Source organism: Pseudophryne corroboree, chromosome 8 (genome assembly GCF_028390025.1).
Source record: "Pseudophryne corroboree isolate aPseCor3 chromosome 8, aPseCor3.hap2, whole genome shotgun sequence".
Taxonomy (NCBI): domain Eukaryota; kingdom Metazoa; phylum Chordata; class Amphibia; order Anura; family Myobatrachidae; genus Pseudophryne; species Pseudophryne corroboree.
Window position 1 is genome coordinate 49159813 of NC_086451.1, and position 20860 is coordinate 49180672.

The 20860-nt window shown below is 43.2% G+C and overlaps 1 protein-coding gene across 1 annotated transcript; it reads right to left on the bottom strand.

Moving 5' to 3' along the window:
- Window positions 1-4248: 4248 nt before the first annotated feature.
- Window positions 4249-20172, bottom strand: LOC134949744 (uncharacterized). Its single transcript, XM_063938491.1, has 10 exons — window positions 19951-20172; window positions 17686-19122; window positions 17204-17296; window positions 16504-16608; window positions 15422-15531; window positions 14051-14242; window positions 13032-13194; window positions 8636-8801; window positions 6397-6491; window positions 4249-4961 (listed from the first exon to the last, which is right to left on the bottom strand). Exons 1-10 carry the CDS (start codon window positions 20096-20098, stop codon window positions 4867-4869), a joined length of 2604 nt encoding a protein of 867 aa, XP_063794561.1. The 5' UTR covers window positions 20099-20172; the 3' UTR covers window positions 4249-4866.
- Window positions 20173-20860: the final 688 nt, after the last annotated feature.

Genomic DNA, 20860 nt, shown 5'->3' on the forward strand with positions numbered 1-20860 from the left:
CGCCATCAGCACCTCATTACCTCGGCACCTTAGTGCCTCTGTTCCTCAGCACTCCGGTGCCTCAGCACCATAGAACCTCAGCACCTCGGAGCCTCTGCACCTTAGTATCACAGAACTCCAACACCTCAGTACCTCGGTGTCTCAACACCTCAGTGCCTTCAGCACCTCAATAATACCAGCATCTCTGTACCTCAGCACTCAGCACTTTCACTAGTCTTGTTTTTCAGGAGACCTTCATCATTCCTCCGTGCTTCCTGCTTACCGTCTTCATCCTGTATGAAGAAGACCTACATCCGGCCATCTCTATTGCGACCCAGTAGCGGTTCCTCTTCCCTGTCACCGGAAGAAGCCCCGAGTCCACAACACCCTTCGACCAGGTCAGTGATAATCTGTATCTGGCACTGTGGGGACATATCTGTATCTGGCACTGTGGGGACATATCTGTATCTGGCACTGTGGGGGCATATGTGTATCTGGCACTGTGGCGGCATATGTGTATCTGGCACTGTGGGGATATATCTGTATCTGGCACTGTGGGGACATATCTGTATCTGGCACTGTGGGGACATATCTGTATCTGGCATTGTGGGGGCATATGTGTATCTGGCACTGTGGCGGCATATGTGTATCTGGCGGTGCACTACTGGCGGCATATGTGTATCTGGCACTGTGGTGGCATATGTGTATCTGGCGGTGCACTACTGGCGGCATATGTGTATCTGGCACTGTGGCGGCATATGTGTATCTGGCAGTGTGGCGGCATATGTGTATCTGGCAGTGTGGCAGCATATGTGTATCTGGCAGTGTGGCGGCATATGTGTATCTGGCACTGTGGGGGCATATGTGTATCTGGCAATGTGGCGGCATATGTGTATCTGGCAGTGCACTACTGGGGGCATATGTGTATCTGGCACTGTGGCGGCATATGTGTATCTGGCAGTGTGGCAGCATATGTGTATCTGGCACTGTGGGGGCATATGTGTATCTGGCAGTGTGGCGGCATATGTGTATCTGGCAGTGCACTACTGGGGGCATATGTGTATCTGGCACTGTGGCGGCATATGTGTATCTGGCGGTGCACTACTGGCGGCATTTGTGTATCTGGCACTGTGGCGGCATATGTGTATCTGGCGGTGCACTACTGGCGGCATATGTGTATCTGGCACTGTGGCGGCATATGTGTATCTGGCACTGTGGCGGCATATGTGTATCTTGCAGTGTGGCGGCATATGTGTATCTGGCACTGTGGGGGCATATGTGTATCTGGCAGTGTGGTGGCATATGTGTATCTGGCAGTGCACTACTGGGGGCATATCTACTGGGGCATAAGTACTAGGGGCAGGCTAATTTTAAGTTGATAATTTTTGTATGGCCCCCGAAGGATTTTATAAATGTCTAAATGGCCCTTGGTAGAAAAAAAGTTCCCCACCCCTGGTCTAGAACAACATGAGCTTGCATTGTCCTAAGTATACCAGGAAAGTATGTCACATATCTGTTTGCAAGCTTAATAAATAACTTTCACATTGCAAAACCATTACAAGCAATCTGCAGTAAATGTATGTATCTATTTATTTATGTGTCCCTCCAATCACACAATCCCCAACCAAGCAGGAGGAAATTGGCCTCATTTGTCAAAGAAGGAAAGAGAGACTCTGTTGATATCTATTCATTATAGATATCAATTTTATATCTTTGTTTTAATATTTTCACCTTCGGTGCATGAAAATATATGTGACTTAACAAAGGACGATATTGGTGTTAAATATAAGGACATCTGAACCTAGATACTGACACCAGCAAACCTCAGATTCCTTCTTTGGTGAAATTTTATGATGTCATAATCTGTGCAAAATTTATTTTATATGAATCATTAATAAATGTTAAGTTTGAAATAATACTTCATGTGTACAAAGTGTGCCCCAACATAGAGTCTCTCTTCCCTTCTTCTTGGTCAAACATACCATTGACTCTGGAAGCACCACGAAAGATACTCCAGATACCCTATTTAGGGATCTTTTATGTACTCAAACACTGTTGGTTTTCTCAGAGCTACTGAAAAGTGTAACCTCTGAAGTCCTTAGGGGGACATTTACTAAGCAGTGATAAGAGCAAAGAAGTGAGCCAGTGGAGAAGTTGTCCCATCAACCAATCAGCTGTTCTGTATCATTTTATAGTTTGCAAATTATAGATGTTACTTCAGTGCTGATTGGTTGCCATGAGCACTTCTCCACCGGCTCACTTCTCCACTCTTATCACTGCTTAGTAAATGTCCCCCTTAGTCCAGTGCGAAACCAAACCCCGTTAAGCTCTTAATTGTCCTAAGTATACCAGGAAAGTATGTCACATATCTGTTTGCAAGCTGAGTAAATAATTTTCACATTGCAAAACCATTACAAGCAATCTAAGGGTGTGTACACACGGTGAGATATTTTCTATCGAGTTTGATTATATAGTCAAAATCGCAAGAAAAGTTAGTGCAGATCGCAAGGTGAAAGTCACCTTGCGATCCCGATTCGATCCCGATGCGTGGTCCCGCCAGGTCGGCATCGCAAGAAAAGATAGACTGTGCAGGCAAGTCAATCCTTGCTAGATCGGTATACTATCTACCGTATTTTTCGGACCATAAGACGCACCTGACCATAAGACGCACCTAGTTTTTAGAGTAGGAAAACTGGGAAAAAAATATTCTGACCTCTAAGAGATATTTCTGTGATTTCTCAGACTCAAGAATACAGTGCAGCCTTCTGTCAGAGCCAGCATACACAGACACACACACACATCAGAGCCAGCATACACACACACACACACACACTGACAGTACCAGTGGTTCCCTGCGTCTCCTGAGAAGGGAGGAGGTGGGGGGGAGCGGGGGAGTCACATGACGCCAGATCTGCTGCTGAGATGTGGCCGCTCTGCGCTCTGATGATGATGGCACAGCAGCAGCAGCAGCATCCAGGACCCGCCGCTACCCGACAGTACCAGTGGTTCCCTGCTCTCCTGAGGAGGGAGGAGGTATGGGGGAGCGGGGGAGTTACATGACGCCGGCTCTGCTGCTGAGTTGTGGCCGCTCTGCTGATGACGGCGCAGCAGTAGTATCCAGGACCCGCCGCTACCCGACAGCCTCCGCTACCCGCCGGCCGCCGCCACTACCCGCTACCCGCAAACGTCTTATTCGCTCCATAAGACGCACATACTTTCCCCCCCACATTTTTGGGGAGAAAAAGTGCGTCTTATGGTCCGAAAAATACGGTAGTTCATCTCACACGTCAATGACATCTCACATAAGCCAAAATCTCACATAAGCCAAAATCGTAAGCACACATAATCCGTATCTCAAGAAAAGTTAGTCAAAATCTGTGCTATCTGGGCTCCGGGGAGTTCAGGGGAAATCGTAAGTGAAAATCGGGCACAGCAAGGATCTCACCGTGTGTACCCCTAAATGTATTTATCTATTTATTTATGTGTCCCTCCCATCACACAATCCCCAACCAAGCAGGAGGAAATTGGCCTCATTTATTCCCTGAAATCATGGAGATATTTGTGTGGCAGGTTAAACCAGTTCAGTCTGTGTAATATAACACACCTCTCATTATTTCAGCATTCAATCCTTGTTCCACTGACTTTTCTTACTGCCTGCCTTCTTGTTTTATTGTTAGTAAATAGCTTGTCTGGTTGGATACAACTTTGCATTATACGGAGTAAGAAGATCTAATGTTGCATTTTATAGAGCAAGAATTAACATTGAAAATATGACAGCCACTGAGTCTAAAGAAATGTTACACATGGATTAAACTTTTCATTTTAAATTAGTTTCTTACATTAAAACGTATAATTTATCTGCCAGTATGTAGACACATTATGTGGGATTTATATAGGACATTTCTTCCATCCTTTGCACCTTTTTGGTGTGATATAATTTGCCAGATTCTGTTCCTGACTCTCAGCTCTCAAGTGCGTTAGAATACAAAGCATACACTAGTGTCCATGCTATCTACCTAGCTAGTGATTAAACAGTAGCAGCTGCAGTACAGCCCAGGTTTGAGCGCATTACGTCATTTGTATCATTCACATTGCAAGACCAGGAAAGTAGAATAAATTATTGCACTTTATTTAAAATCATACAAAATATGAGCAAAAAAATTAATTCTGAAAACATATTTTTTTCAACTTAAAATAGGTGTCAGAATTTATAGTTGTGTTTCATTTTATATTATATTTTAAAACAATCACATTAAGGTAAGTATAAACTGTGCGGAATATGTGTACGCCATATAAATAACTGGTAATAAATAATAATAAATAATATATCTTATGATGCTTGTTATTTAATAGTACAGTATGTAGCACTACAATGTAGAACAGTGTACCAGCATACACACTATATGATCCGCTGTACAGAGGTGCAATGTATGGCTAGATGCTGCATGTACCTACACTGTGACGGCCATGGAATCACATAATTGGGCGTGCAGCACATCCAATAGGAGGATTCAATGAACGACACCTGGGAACGATGGATTGGGGGTACACACTATCCATGGTGTACACTATATCGCTCTGATCCACGTCAGACAATATATTGGACGATAAAACATATATAGTGTGTAAACAGCTTTAGACTGCTGATGATACTGTGTCATATGCTACAGTAACTTAAATAGCTTAAATAGTAAAAACGCTTATAAAACAACAACTCTTCATTTTCCAATTTACAATGTAACAATATACACAGTGCGCACACAACGTTTTCACACATATATAAACATACAGTATTAACACACAGTAAAACATTTCTGAGTCCCGCCTGCGGGACTTGTAGTACAAGTTAATAGGTAGGTGACTAATGCAGCATTTATTTCCATGTTACTACAGCACATCTTCCTTCATGTTCTTAGCACGCTCAAACAGCTGCATAATCCTAGCAGCCGGCACACAGCCTTCCCGTAATATACTGATAGTCCCTGGAAAGGAATATATATGTTAGCAGATACCATAACGTAATTGAGTGATGATGTTCTAATCTAAGTTATTAGACAGTTAATTGAATGGCAAGCACTGTTAAGAATATGTGTTAGAAGACAAAAAATAATAAATGAACATGAGACATATAAACGCATAAAAACAATATGCTATGTTTGCAGCTCTTTTTTGGCTTATTTGTGGGGATGGATATGAATTTAGGCGATGTACAAGATACTTCTGGGGAGCGTTGGTGTCACAGCGTGAGCTGCGCTATCCGCTGACATTGACTAAATTCATATACATCCCTACAAATAAGCCAAAAAAGTGCTGCAAACATAGTATATTGGGGGTCATTGGGGGTCATTCCGAGTTGATCGCTAGCTGCTTTCGGTCGCAGCGCGGCGACCAGGCAAAATATCGGCAATTCTGCGCATGTGTATGGGCCACAGTGCGCACGTGCTAAGTACTTTCACACAAAACGATGCCGTTTTACACAAGGTCGAGCTGCGATTTTCAGTCGCACTGCTGATCGGTGAGTGATTGACAGGAAAGGGGAGTTTCTGGGTGTTAACTTGGCGTTTTCCGGGAGTGTGCCAAAAAACGCAGGCGTGTCAGGTGAAAATGCAGGCGTGCCTGGAGAAACGGGGGGAGTGGCTGGCTGAACGCAGGGCGTGTTTGTGACGTCAAAGCAGGAACCAAACTGTCTGCAGTGATCGCAAGGTAGGAGTAGGTTTGGAGCTACTCTGAAACCGCATGAAATTTTTTTTGAGCAGTTCTGCTAATCTTTCGTTCGCACTTCTGCTAAGCTAAGATACACTCCCAGAAGGCGGCGGCTTAGCGTTTGCACTGCTGCTAAAAGCAGCTAGCGAGCGATCAACTCGGAATGAGGGCCATTGTTTTTATGCTTTTATATGTCTCATTAATTTATTATTCTTTGTCTCCTAACACATATTGGGGCAGATGTATTAACCTGGAGAAGGCATAAGGAAGTGATAAACCAATGATATGTGCAAGGTGATAAAGGCACCAGCCAATCAGCTCCAAGATGTAAATTAACAGTTAGGATCTGATTGGCTGGTGCATTTATCACCTTGCACATATCACTGGTTTATCACTTCCTTATGCCTTCTCCAGGTTAATACATCTGCCCCATTATTCTTAACAGCGCTTGCCATTCGACTATCAAAATGTATTTTGCATACAAGCTGCTCACATTTATTAGCGCTAGATGTTACCCTGATTTCTAAGTTATTAGACAGACTGAGATTTGGAAGAGTATTTTGTTTCCATTTGGTAGATTTTATGCATTGAAATAATGAAAGTTGTTTGCCTGGTCTGTCTATTGTTATAATGCAGAAATATAACCTGTAACAGTGATAGATTTGCAGAGAGAGTTACAGATATTTGAAGTCTGTGTAAGATAAAAGTATTCACCTTCATCTATTTTGGTGCAGATTACTACAGTTGATCCCACAAGTTCATTGGAACATCCATCACACAGAATCGCATCCAGTTTGTGGCTCAGGCGTCTGTAAAAAATGACATTTATAGTGTAATCATTGCACTGTATTGAGCAATGACTGAAAGTGCATTAGACATGCTAGAATACAATGGCAGATTGTCTCTCTTATCTATACTTATAATAAAACTGTGAGGTTTGGTTCTGTGCATCGCAGACATATACTACTAGGTACTGTTTATGAACTATGGAGACAAAACAAAAATTCAGAATTTTTGTGTCTGTTCATGCCGGCATCACACAAAAACTACTGGAGGAATTTGGATCATGTTTTCACTATTGTATGGCTTAGTGACCTAGAAAGAAACTAATGTGACATCAGAGAGAGGAGCAATACAGGAAAAACCAGACACTTGGCGCTCGGTGCGTGCATTGTGAAGGCTCCTCAAGTTCAAAATGACTATATGTGTATACAGTAAGTACATATACATATATATATATATATATATATAATATATACATAAATTGCACACCCTGCAAAATCCTCAGGGCTGCAGGCGGAGATCTTGGGACCAGCTGCTTCTCCCATGGGCAGCTTTACGTGGCTTGCTCACAAGTTAGTAGCCCCAAGTATTTTTTTGTGTTAATCCCTAAAGGAAAACTGCAAATATTGTTTACAAAGAAATGTTGTGATCAGTGTATACAATACAAAACATAGATCATAATATTAGATGGCACTACTGTCACTGTAAACTTAGTTCCAATGAGTAATAACAGACATCCACATGAGCAACGTCACAGGCAAATGCTAGTCTCTAATGCAGGGATCCGGTCTCTAGGTCGACAATGTCTAGGTCGACCACTATTGGTTGACAGTAAGTAGGTCGACACGGTTTCTAGGTCAACAGGGACTCTAGGTTGACATGTACTAGGTCGACATGACAAAAGGTCGACATGGGTTTTTCACTCCCCCATCCCCCATTTTTTTTTACTTTTTCATACTTTACGATCCATGTGGACTACAATTGGAAACGGTAACCTGTGCCAAACGCAGCGGTAGTGGAGCGAGGCACCTTACCCAAAGCGAGGGGACACGGTGCATTAATTGGGGTTCCCAGTCACTGGGGGTCATTCCGAGTTGTTCGCTCGTTATTTTTTTCTCGCAACGGAGCGATTAGTCGCTAATGCGCATGCGCAATGTCCGCACTGCGACTGCGCCAAGTAAATTTGCTATGCAGTTAGGTATTTTACTCACGGCATTACGAGTTTTTTTCTTCGTTCTGGTGATCGTAATGTGATTGACAGGAAGTGGGTGTTTCTGGGCGGAAACTGGCCGTTTTATGGGTGTGTGTAAAAAAACGCTACCGTTTCTGGGAAAAACGCGGGAGTGGCTGGAGAAACGGAGGAGTGTCTGGGCGAACGCTGGGTGTGTTTGTGACGTCAAACCAGGAACGAAACTGACTGAACTGATCGCAGATGCCGAGTAAGTCTGGAGCTACTCAGAAACTGCTAAGAAGTGTCTATTCGCAATTCTGCTAATCTTTCGTTCGCAATTTTGATAAGCTAAGATTCACTCCCAGTAGGCGGCGGCTTAGCGTGTGCAAAGCTGCTAAAAGCAGCTTGCGAGCGAACAACTCGGAATGACCCCCACTCTACGAAGAAAACAACACCAATAAAAGTAAAGAACTCATGTTGATCTTTTTTCATGTCGACCTAGTACATGTCAACCTAGAGTCCCTGTCGACCTAGAAACCATGTCGACCTACTTACTGTTGACGAATAGTGGGCGACCTAGACACTGTCGACCAAAGTATAGTTTATCTAACGTACCACACCCCAGGTTCTACCAAAATGTATCATTTAAAGGGTTACTAAATATTCCTGTGTTTAATTGTGTTCAGGAGAGTTTCTCTCATCCATTAGCAGATTTCAATTCCAACCAGCCAGATCTGACAGGTAAATCTTTAGGTGTATGACCAGCTTAAGATGATGACAGGTAGTAAGTAAAAACTGTGTCATTAAAGGAAACTAAACATTACAATATGTGAGAAAATGTAACAGGAGGCTATTATTAGAAAGAGCTGGTCTGGAAAGTGCAGGTAGTTGCCAAGTTGAGTAATGAGTTTTTTCAATTATTATTATTATTACTAGGAAACATATGTGTCATTTTGCTATAAAAGGCTTGCTCAGTTGGAAACAATGTACATCACTTACGTTATCACATGGTCATGGTGAGTACTATCGCTTTCTCCACTTGGATTGGCTGAGGTGATTGCTAAAGGCCCTGTCATGTCAGTAAGATGGGCTGTGACAGAGTGATCAGGAACTCTGATCATTATGGAGTCTTGGGTTCCAACATAATCATAGGCAGGCCCCACACCTAGAACACACAGAAAATCTGGTAACGGCGCTGTTAAGGTTCTACCATTCACCTAGTATAAAGCACAGACGTCATGTGTAAGGATTGTTCCATTCCAGTTACTGGCTACATTAGCAAAACTTCTACCATCAACCCCATCTCAGTACTAATGTGAGATATCACTGTTCTATTACTGAGAATGTGTATTCTGTCTCTGCTCTCTCAGGATGGGACAACCAGCATTTTAATGATTTGTAACTAAATGCAAAACATCGGATTCATTTATTAATGTAAATAGGGAAAAATGAGGCTTAATAGGATAAATGCATAGGTAATGGGACGGAGGGAAGGACGGAGATACACAATGGACAATGGTCTTTTTTCAACCTTAACAACTATGTAACTATGTAACTATGTAACACAGACATATCTGGAAAAGAGATGGAACTATAATAAGAGAAGAGATGGGACTATAATAAGTGATGCAGAGTTTTGGTACTAGACTATGAGGTCACTGGTCCATACCCATGATCTTAATTCTTTCATCTGTAAATAAGAGGTCTATTTACTAAGCCTTGGAGAGAGGAAGTGGACGGAGATAAAGTACCAACCTACCAGTGTTTGAAAAAAATGGCAGTTAGGAGCTGGTTGGCTGCTACTTTATCTCTGTCGACTTTATTTCTGTCCAAAGCTTAGTAAATAGATAAATAAGTTTCTATGTGTGACTATACTGTCCTCAGGGGTGTCAGAACGTTTTTTTTGGTTTGGGGGGCCAAGATAAAATCTCAGTTTGGCGCCCCTAGCTCCTGGCCACCTTAGGCACCTTTTGTCTCTTGCTTCTGTATGGAACTCTATGGAGTAGCTGGGAGTTGCCCCTTGTACACATTACGCCTGGTAGAGCCCATTATACACATTACGCCTGGTAGAGACCATTATACAGATTACACCTGGTAGAGCCCATTACACATGTTACACATTACGCCTGGTAAAGCCCATTACACATGTTACACATTATGCTTGGTAGAGCCCATTACACATGTTACACAATACGTCTGGTAGAGCACATTACACGTTACACATTACGCCTAGTAGAGTCCACTATACACAATACGCCTGGTAGAGCCCACTATACACAATACGCCTGGTAGAGCCCATTACACGTTACACATTATGCCGGGTAGAGCCCATTATGCACATCTGCTAGGTAGAGCGCCTCCTCCTTAGTGCTACTCTCCCTATTCCTTCCCCACAGCCAGCAGCTATGCTGCTGTTACCTCTGCTGTTACGCGCAGCACGTCTCCGCAGAGCGCAGACACTGTAGGCTTACGAGGTGGGGGGTGGAGCACATGGGGAAGCAGTGTCAGATTAAGGCCATGGGGTCCCGGGGCACTTCAGACAGTAAGGCCCCTAACAAAGAGCAGGCAGATTATATATATATATATATATATATATATATATATATGTACATACACATACACACATACAGACAGTGGTGGTCATTCCGAGTTGATCGCTAGCTGCATTTGTTTGCAGCGCAGCGATCAGGCTTAAAAACGGTAGTTCTGTGCATGCGTATGTGCGTTCGTTGTGCCCATCGCGTATGGGCACAACGTACAATGCAGTTTTGCACAGGGTCTAGCGATGCATTTCAGTCGCACTGGTTGCCGCAGAGTGATTGACATGAATTGGGTGTTTCTGGGTGGCAACTGACCGTTTTCAGGGAGTGTGCAGAAAAGGCGTGCCAGGAAAATCCCAGGCGTGGCTGGGCGAACGCTGGGCGGGTTTGTGACGTCAAATCCGGAACTGAATAGTCTGAAGTGATCGCAAGCGCTAAGTAGGTTTTGAGCTACTCTGAAACGACACAAAAATATTTTGTAGCCGCCATGCGATACAACCGTTCGCACTTCTACTAAGCTAAAATACACTCCCAGTGGGAGGCGGCATAGCGTTTACACGGTTGCTAAAAACTGCTAGCGAGCGATCAACTCAGAATGACCCCCAGTATGCCTTCAGGATCCCGGCAGCTGTAATATCGACACCGGAGTCCCGCCATCCGCAAGAATACAGACACTGGATTCCCAAAGAGATCAGGATCCAGACGACGATACAGTATCCCGACAGCCAGGATCCGGAAGGTAAATATGAACTTCTGGGTTAGGTTTAGCGTGCGGGAGCGGGTATTAAGTTCAGGCACACGCCAGAGGGGTTAGGGTTAGGCTGCAGGGTAGGGAAGGTTAGGGCTAGCCTGTAGAGAAGGGGGTTTAGGGTTAGGCACTATGGGGGGAGGTTTGGGTTTAGGCTGCGGGAAGGGGGGGTTAGGTTTAGGCACCATCGGGGAGAGGTTAGGGTTAGCCACCAATAGGGGAGGTTAGGGTTAGGCTGCGGACAGCAAGGGTTAGGGGGTATGGGAGGGTGGTTAGGGTGCCCTGTGCAACCGTCTGCATTGCCGCGATCGGGATGCCGGCATCGGTATACTGATCATCGTCATCCCGACAGCTGGCTTTTCATACTGAACCCATATTATATGTATTTATCTCTCTCTCTCTCTCTCTATATATATATATATATATATATATATATACACACACACACACACATATATATGTAAATAATACTGTCAGCCTTACTTTTACTTTTTATTGTTCTTTTTATGGCTCTCCAAGCAGCACACGCACCCAAACACCGCTGTATCCTGGCTCCAGAATCCACACGCTGCCTTCCCTGCAGCCTGCCCGCTCAGCCAATAACTGAGCGGCAGGCTGCTTCATTCATACATTATTGGACAGCTGAGCCGTCGCTCAGCTGTCCCGTCTGTGGCTGTGCTCTCTGCTGCCTGCGGCTAGCCGGCCACTGCTGCAGTGGGGACGGGAGCGCAAACCACCCGCCCGCCCGCTCCTTAATCTGGCAGTGTGGGGAAGGCAGCTTCAGCGCTGCCTGCCGTGTAAAGTTATAGTACAGCAGCGCTGAAGCTGGCCACTGTGTTGGCACCTCTCTCGTGTTTTGGGGGGAGCGAGCTGCCCCCTCCCCCCCCCCCATTCCGACGCCCCTGATTGTTTTGTATGTGGGGCAATTGATAATTTTTCTGCGTGTATTACAAGAATCTGGGAAATTCTGCAAGTTAAAATAAATGATTTGCCAATCCCTATAATTTTTTGGTCAGGATTGGCAAATCGGTTAAACCAACATGTTGGAATTCACCATTTACCTAACCCAATGATTGGGGGATTAGGGAATTGTGTCAATCTGTTGCTAATGAATAGGCCCCTAACCCCAGGCATGATTTCATTCCTGTTCTAGACGGGTGTGGTATGGAATGCCGGTGGCCGGGCTCCCGGCGACCAGCATACCGGCGCCGGAAGCCCGACCACCAGCATACCGACAGCATGGTGAGCGCAAATGAGCCCCTTGCGGGCTCACTGCGCTCGCCACGCTGCGGGCACGGTGGCGCATGCTATTTATTCTCCCTCCATGGGGGTCGTGGACCCCCAAGAGGGAGATAAAGTGTCGGTATGCCGGCTGTCGGGATTCCGGCGCCGGTATACTGTGCGCCGGGATCCCGACAGTCGGCAACCTGAAGACCACCCGTACTTAAAATTACCACCTGTTTTGGGAAGCTATTAGACCTCTCTCTACTACTTTAAAGTACTCTGAACCCTACTACCCTCCAGATTTAGTGTATGATAATTGTTCTAATACTTTCCTCCATCTGTAGAAAACATCCTTATGTAGCTTCTCAAATTCTTGATACATCTTTACACTTCAAATATGTGTAAATACAAATGCGATTATTTCAGATTGGATGTAATTCTTACCATCTCATCTTATTCTTGAAATGTAAGATAATCAGGGGTCCCGATGTGGGGGCACAGAAAGATCCCTGGCACTGCCAAGAGGCATTCACCATGCCACTTTCAGTGTAAGCAGAGGGAGCCTTATGTTCCCAATTGGGCATTATCATGACCCTGAATGCTTGGTCTCACTCATATAGTACAGGATTCTGACTTTTCTCATGACAGACCTGAAAATAATACTCGTTGCAATATACTAACGAAAGTACATTAGAAACATGATCAGTGATGATATAATGCTGAAATCCCAGGGTCATGATGCCCTCCTGTTGTGTACCATGTGGTTATTAGAGGCACCTACCTGCAGCAATGTGTCCCACTCCCTGGACATTATATTGGATTATACTAGTATGCTTTCTATGCATATGTAGCAGTATAGCAGTGTACTACATACATGACTTACCTAATCTTTTTAGCCATTCCCCCTTCTTCACAATGCAGCTTATCCCTCCGGGATAGACGGAGTCCATGAACCGCCACAAGAGAGGACTGAATGGAGGATTTAACACCCGCAGCTGCTCCAAGTTAGAAATACAGATACAGATGGGTTTCTCTGAAGGACGTTCCTGCAGCACAAGGGTAGACATAATAACATTTCTACTAACTTCTAGTACAAATCAATACAGATTAACGGGATGCAGTCAATTTACCTACAATCAAAATCTCAACAGTCAAAATACTGACAACCATTGACCGATGGTCAAAATCCCGACAAGGTCAAAATACCGACATTCAAAATGTCAACATGTCAAAAATAAATATTTTTTTTGATTGAAACTGACTTGTTCATACTTTACCATCCCAGTGGACCTGGAGGGGCAATATATTAGTGTGCAGAGTGCAGTGAGGCACCGTGCTCGAAGCACACTTATATGGTGTCGATGCCGACATACACACAAAAATAATGACCCGCTTGTGCCGATGACCCGTCGACATTTTAAATGTCAGTATTTGACCTTGTCTGTATTTTAAACGTTGGTATTTTGACACTGTCGGGATTTTGACCGTCGGGAATTTTGATTGTAGGTATTTCATACTAAACCCCAGATTAACAACTGTAACATAATGGCATTTCATCTAATTTTCCTTAATACAGTATGTTCCATTTATTTTCTACAATAAAAAAGCTGACCTAAATCTTAGCGTTTATCTGTTATATTCCTTGCTGTCCCATGCTGACAGTGTGTAGGTAATCTCTCTGCCTACAGAACTGTACACTGGCAGGTAAAATGTACTTTACAGTTATTACACATATTATGGGAATTACTGTAAAATTGCAAAGTGTAGGAAGAATGCTTTGTATCAGAGGTATAGCCTGAATATACTGGGTCATGTGGAACATGGACACCTGTCACAGCTCTGATTACCATGGGGACATTTTCCAATTCCTGGGTGACCCACATATATATAGCATAGTCTCACCTTTATAGTATAAATCCTACTGATGGCTTCGGGGTGTTTGCAGGAAGCAGCCAGCGCATAGACTGTGTCTGTGGGAATTCCACACACACCTCCACTCTCCAGTATTGTTGCTATCGTTCTCAATCCGCTTGTACGACGAGACTCAGGAAGGAGACATGAGCTGGGTACTTCTTCCTCCTCTAGCTCCACTTTCTGTGGTTAAAGTGATCACAAATTACACTTATGATGATAATGTCTGATCAGATAAAAGTGAGCAGTCTGTATATGTGTACTGTTTCTTATATACACTCAGGGTCGGACGGGCCCACAGGGGTATGGGTAAACCACCGTTGGGCCCCACTGCCTGGGGCCCCACTCAGAGGTGGATTATCCATAGGTTCTACAGGAAAGATTCCAGTTGGGCCGGCGCACCCGTGGGGCCTGTTTTGTTTGAGGACACGTGGTCCTATTTATAGACATAATGAATAAGATGCCAAACAATTTGCATATATGAAAATGACTTTGCCACTTAGCCTGTGATTGCAGATGATCTAGTGTATGCTCTGTCTGCCTGCTTGGCTGACATATAAGATTGAGTGAATAGTGATTGGGATACGGTTGGTGTAATAAGCAAGAAAATATATCTTTCTAAAGAATTATATAGTTTCCTAAATTCTAAAGGTGTGTCATATAATGTGCTTATAACATTTAATTTTATTTCTTTTTAACTTCCCCCTTGATGCTGGACATGCCCACTATCTGGAAAGTCTTGGGGGGAGGGTGCTGCTGCCATGGCCCATGGCTAGACCTTACACCTCTGGTGCTGCCCATGTGGGGCCACTAGTACAAATTTTTCCAGGGCCGCTTTTTGTTCCCAATCCGCCCCTGGCCCCACTCAATCCTCTAGGGATCAGGTTCCAGACTGTGCACTTGTATTATACATGGTAGATATGTTGCATTACACTGCACAAGTCTATTGTGTATTTCAAGCCTCTGTGGAGGCTGGCCACACCCCCTCTGTAGGCTGGCCACACCCCTAAGTATGGGCCCCAATCACTGCATCCCCCCGGTGGGCCCTTCATGCCCCAGTCTGACACGGTATACACTGCATGTGACAAGTTAATTGACCGTGTTGTGACAACTGCACATTGAAAATATCTGTGGTGTAAGCCTAATTTACTGTACAGCACCAGCAGCTAATATGTGGCTCCTCCAGCTACTGTACGCTGACAAGGGTTGCTGGTACTTGTAGCTCCACAAAGCTGTAAAGTCATTATTATATAAGCATGGTTTGCCATATACAGTTGAAGATTTCGATCATTTATTTTAGATTTTAGACCATTTTTAGCTGTAAATAGCTGTATTAGTAATGGTATATATTTATTACTTTACCTTGAACACTGAAGGTCCCAGTGGGATTAGCTCTTTGTTGAACAAACAGTTTGTCAGCGATGCCAGTAACCCGTACAGACAAATAATGCTAAAGATGGACAGCACCGTTACTACAGGAGGGGAAATGAAGAGGTAAGGTCATTCATTTTGTATATTAACATCAAAGCATTTAAGGCTCCGTTATGAGTTTCACACACAGATAAATACCAGGGACAAGTCACATGGCAATGGAACCCTGATACCATGGAAACTAAACAAGTGCATCATACAGATGGGGTGGTTTTCAGTATGCCGGCTGTCGGGATCCCGCAAGGGGCTCATTTGCGCTCGCCACACTATCGGTATGCCGGCGGTCGGGCTCCCGGCGCCGGTATGATGGTCGCCGGGAGCCCGACCGCCGGCATACCATACTACACCCATACAGATGTGTCCTCATACATCTGGTCTCAATACAGCATGCAGCGCAACTGTCCCTAAATTCCAAATTATAAAGAGTTGTTTTTTTCTGGTCCCTGGAATTGTCCTTCTTTTTACAAAACTGACTGCCCAATACAATGTATCATATTCTGCATTCCAATGCGCTTTTCATTGTCTGCTGTTATTCTGTTGGTTTTGTAAATTAATGGCAACATACTGTATGAGATTATAACTGCAATCAATAAACATTTAATGATGGATATTGTAGTGTACTGCCCCCCCCCCCCTCCCCTTATAAACATTGTTCTGTTACAATACTTCAAATTGTCTCCCCAGGTCATGTTCCCCATATAGATATTTTCCCAAAGCATATCCCGCTATTTTGTTTTTTTCTAATGACGCCTCATGTTCCCAGAGACAGTTTCTGCTGCTTGACTGAGGCTGCAGAAGAGGCATCGGAAGATCTCATTCTTGTGAATATGCCTCCATAGGCTTGAAGCAGTTTACACCATCTGAAGAAATCTTGAAACAGTTCTGCTGAATCTTGTATGGTTGGGAGCTACCTGATTGCACCACACTCTGCATAATGTACTTACCTGCAACACCTGGAATTTATTTTCAAATGTTAACAATTATATTAGTACAAGGAAACACTCAACACTTACTTTCAAGCTGAAGAGGAAGTCTTTCCAATGTGAAGAGAAGGAAACTGACAACCACGGCCTCCATCATAAGGGTTAGAAGAATCAGGACTGTATTAGCATAAGAAGCTGGATAAAGGGGAAAATAAAACCTTCAGATTTGGCTATTATAGAGGCAGGCTCATATGATGGCCATTAGCATTGAAACACAAGTTGCTTGTCACAGAGAAGCTATTCATTTAATTCATATCATATTTGCCTTCTCTACTCGACTCTTGGGAGAGCAGGAAACAGTCTTGGAACCCACCTCCATCGCCTCCCTAATGTAGTAGTTGGGATATGGGTTTCATGACATGATATGCTGCAAAGACCCTTCCCCGACATCATGATCACAAGACAAACAGTATTATGACTGGAATCACAGAAATCATATTGCCAGCCCCCTTGCAGCCACTTGAACTCCCCTTCTGAGACATTTTTATTACCATTTGCTGTTCTTTCCAGTGCAAATGATTGTTTTACATTACAAGGTATTTTATACTAGGAAAACAGTGGCTGCAATGAGCTCCCATGGACTGGAAGTCTGCTATGTGAAAAAAATAATAATAAATCACCTCAATAATCCCAGCCTCACCTATATACAGTATATCATCCTGCTTACTCCTAAACATAGCCCCAATTTACTATTTCCTGCAGCTGCAAATTATTTTTAAATTGCACTTACCAATGGCAACTAAAAATATGTTGACTATTAAAAAAGCAATTGCACCGACTGTGAATCCTCCATCATTATTTGTAGCGATTCCTAGCAAAGAACCTAGGAAAAATAATATATATTAGGCTTTAGAAATCACAGAGAAAGATCATTGGAATTAGTCCTTGCAGTGTTCTCCATATTACACTAATAATAAATACTATATAGATTCCAGGAGACTTCTCTTTTAAATTTCTCCACAAAGTTACAATGAAATGTGAAAACTACGATGGTATTTAGATATTATTTGATATTACTGATTAATCCTTCACAGAAAGTTGATAAACTGGCTGGCAATTAGGGATGAGGAAAACTTTATAGATGATACTTAAAGGAATTGATTTAGTGTATAGAATTGAAGTATATAAATCTTATAGCATGTATTCATTATGCCATGGGCTGTTTATATGTAGAAGAGTTGATTACATTGCGTTTACTTATAGATTTCTTACCTGCAAAACGCAGCCATACCCATGTCGCCCAGATAGCAGCATAACAAAATGGCAGAACTGATCCAAATCTTCGACCTCCTTGGACATCAATTCTACAGACATACAGCTGCATAATAGCACCAGGTATAAGTACCCAAGGAATAGACAAATGTGCTTGGATTGTATGGTCCAATGAACTCTGGATGGCCGCCAGTGCTGCTAATCCATTGCAGATGTAGAACAGGGGATCTGAGGAGCGGGAGCGGAGATTTTCCTTCATGTCCAATTCCTGCTCAGACTTTTGCAGGTTTCGTCTGCACCAAAACAAGGCATCCTGAAACTTGGCACTTGATATCACTATGTTCCCAATGGGTATTAGTACTTTCTCTGCAATTGAATTAACAAGACTGGCAAATGATGTGTAAAGGGAAACTACAGTAAATATGCTGCAAGTCACTCCAAAGAATATGTAAGCAGCTGCACTTGGTATCTGCTGGATTGTGGATATAGTCATGAGGGCAAATGCAGTATTGTGAGTCACTTCTAGAATGTCTTTATTTAATGATAAAAAGCAGAACACACATGCCGCAGCCAGAAAGAACCAGTCACCAACCATCAACTGTCTGCTATTGGAGACATTTCCAGGTGTGAGAACAACTGTAACGGTAAACTCTTCCCATGACTTCACCAGCCAGAAGGTACCATGGAAAGCAAATTTAGTAGCATGGTAAACATCATCCCGTAGATAACTGTAGTAGCTAGAACACAACTGAGAGATGACAATGATGCTGATCCATATGGAACCTACATAGAATGTCTTCATGTATCCAAAGCAGTAGAATGCCATAATGAAAGGAGAAATGGAGTCACACAGGTAACCTAGTGCCATTGGTTCAGCATACTTTGTATTTTTTTTCTTTTCTTCTCCGGTATTTTTTGAAGAGTTGCGATTGGCAGAACCCAGCAGCAGGACATTGAAAAGAGAATTACCAAAGCCTGGAAGAACATATTTCTGAGTGATGCCTTTCAGTAGAAGAGCTCCTGCACCATAAAGTCCACATAGCACTATTATTAACTCCAGTACACCAGAGACTACCAGGGCCCAGCGACCAAACAGCCCTATCGCCTCAAAGATCAGTGTTAGTGTAAGGGCCCCAAATACAAAAGGCATAATATAGTTGACCGTCGCTGAGCAGAAAGCCAGGATGAACGCAATGAAAATATAAGCTACCAACCCAGCCACTGCACCCTCATTAACTGGAATCTGAGGAAGGGTTGGCACAGCTGAGCTATTGTGAGAAACTGATTCTGAGCCCACAATGATACGAGTAGCCCCATAGCTGCTCCACAAGGCAGAGAAGGCCAGGAATGAGGTGCCACTTAAATGGTCATACTTTCGAAAGGACAGGAATCCCGCAATGAGCTGAGTTACACCTCCAATTAGGATCAAGTGAACACCTGCAAGGTTTAAATGAGAAAGGAAATGACATTTTAGATTATATATGAAATGCTTTCTGCTGTCTGAAGCCTTTCAGAGACTCCATAATCTAGAACGTGTTAGTCTCACAGAAATATTTCATGAATATTATTATTTAAAAACACGGATTTTACCTGTCTTTTTCAGTGCTGGTTTTAGAGGCAGAGAATCACTTAGAATATGATTATAGTGATAGTGTTAATCTGATAGTGATCTATATAGACAATGCCTGAAAAGTCTCTAAACGTGGATACTGAGTAGACAGGATCAGACTTTTCATGCCAATTTGAAATTTGATTGAAAATCCAGGACCTGGAGCTTCAAGATTGGGTGTTTGGCACGACTGAAGCCACAGTGAGGGAGATTTATCAAAGCTTGGAGACAGATACAGTGGAGAGAGATAAAGTATCAACCAGACAGCTCCTGTTATTTTTCAAACACAGCCTGTAAAAAAACATGTGCTAATTGGTTAGGACTTTATTTCTCTCCACTTTATCTCTTACCATGTTCTGATCATTCTCCTCCTGTGCATGAAAACACACCAGTATAGGGTGGGCTGTAGATTCAGGGGGCATAGTTTACTGGTCCCTCCATGTACAATAATACACAGTACTTAGAATAAATATGGTAATCATTCTTTTACAAAATGATATAGTAGCCTAGAAGAACTAAATCACTAAAGAAACAGACATATACGAGAGACAAGAAAATCTATATTAGGAGGATTCAGAAACAAAAAAGAATACACAAACACCTAGATTACATTTTAGTATTTCCATTTCATGTAAATCATCCAGCTGGAACCTTACCTGCGAGAATGTTTTCCACTCCTCCAGCAGTAATAGAGGTGTTAAACAGAGAGAAGTTTTGCATACAAACGAGGAAAGCACTAACGGCATTTGCAAGGAGCCCCAACGCAGCAGGTTCACTGTAAAATACTGCAGGAAATCCCTCCATGATAATATGCTCTATTGAAATGACTTGCTGAAAACTGATCTTCACCAATATATGTATTCATCCAAATATGTATTCCATTAAATGTCCTGGGAAAAAAGGTTTGATCCATCATTATTACCATAAGCCAGCATTATATATTAGCTGTTCTGTAGAAATGTGTTTATATGCATACAGTCAGGAAAAAATACTGTATCAGCAAATATGTTGTATTTTACAAATTCTTAGAAATTATTTCATAAGCATGGCCCTTTACATTCCTATTGCTGCTATCATTCAAGGGGCAAACATGTAGGAACTGAAGGTGATGCCTCCATCATTATGGGATCTCTGTACCAGTGAGCAGCAGCACATTTCTGTTATATCAGGGGTGCCAATAGGGGAGGGTACCAATTACCTGGGCCCAGGTCTGATGGGGGGACCCTGAGGGCCCCCCGCCCCCACCCCTTACCTGGCAGGAGCAGCTGCAGCTTTTCTCCTCAGCCCAGCACATGCTGCTGTCTGCTAGGCTGCAATGTGGCCAAGAATGCGCTTCAATATATATATATTTTTTTATGTATTTTTCGCTCCTCCTGTGAGTAGATCACACACCCTGAAAAGTACCTGGGCCCGGCCAGGCTCTCTACTGCCCTGGATATCACATGGCAATAGTTGTCAAAAAAGTTTGGAAACCACTGCCTTATGGTATTTTGAATCCTGGCGCCCTAGAGTATCATAAGTTTTTTCACGGCATCCGTATGCCAAAAGTTTGTTACGGAAAAATTA

Excerpts from the sequence above, each read along its gene's own strand:
- LOC134949744 (XM_063938491.1), bottom strand. The coding sequence starts at position 20,098 with ATGGAGGGATTTCCTGCAGTATTTTACAGTGAACCTGCTGCGTTGGGG. Across the intron at positions 19,123-19,950 it reads AGTGGAAAACATTCTCGCAG|GTGTTCACTTGATCCTAATT; the intron begins GTAAGGTTCCAG and ends TAAACCTTGCAG. Across the intron at positions 15,532-16,503 it reads ACTTCCTCTTCAGCTTGAAA|TAACGGTGCTGTCCATCTTT; the intron begins GTAAGTGTTGAG and ends CCCCTCCTGTAG.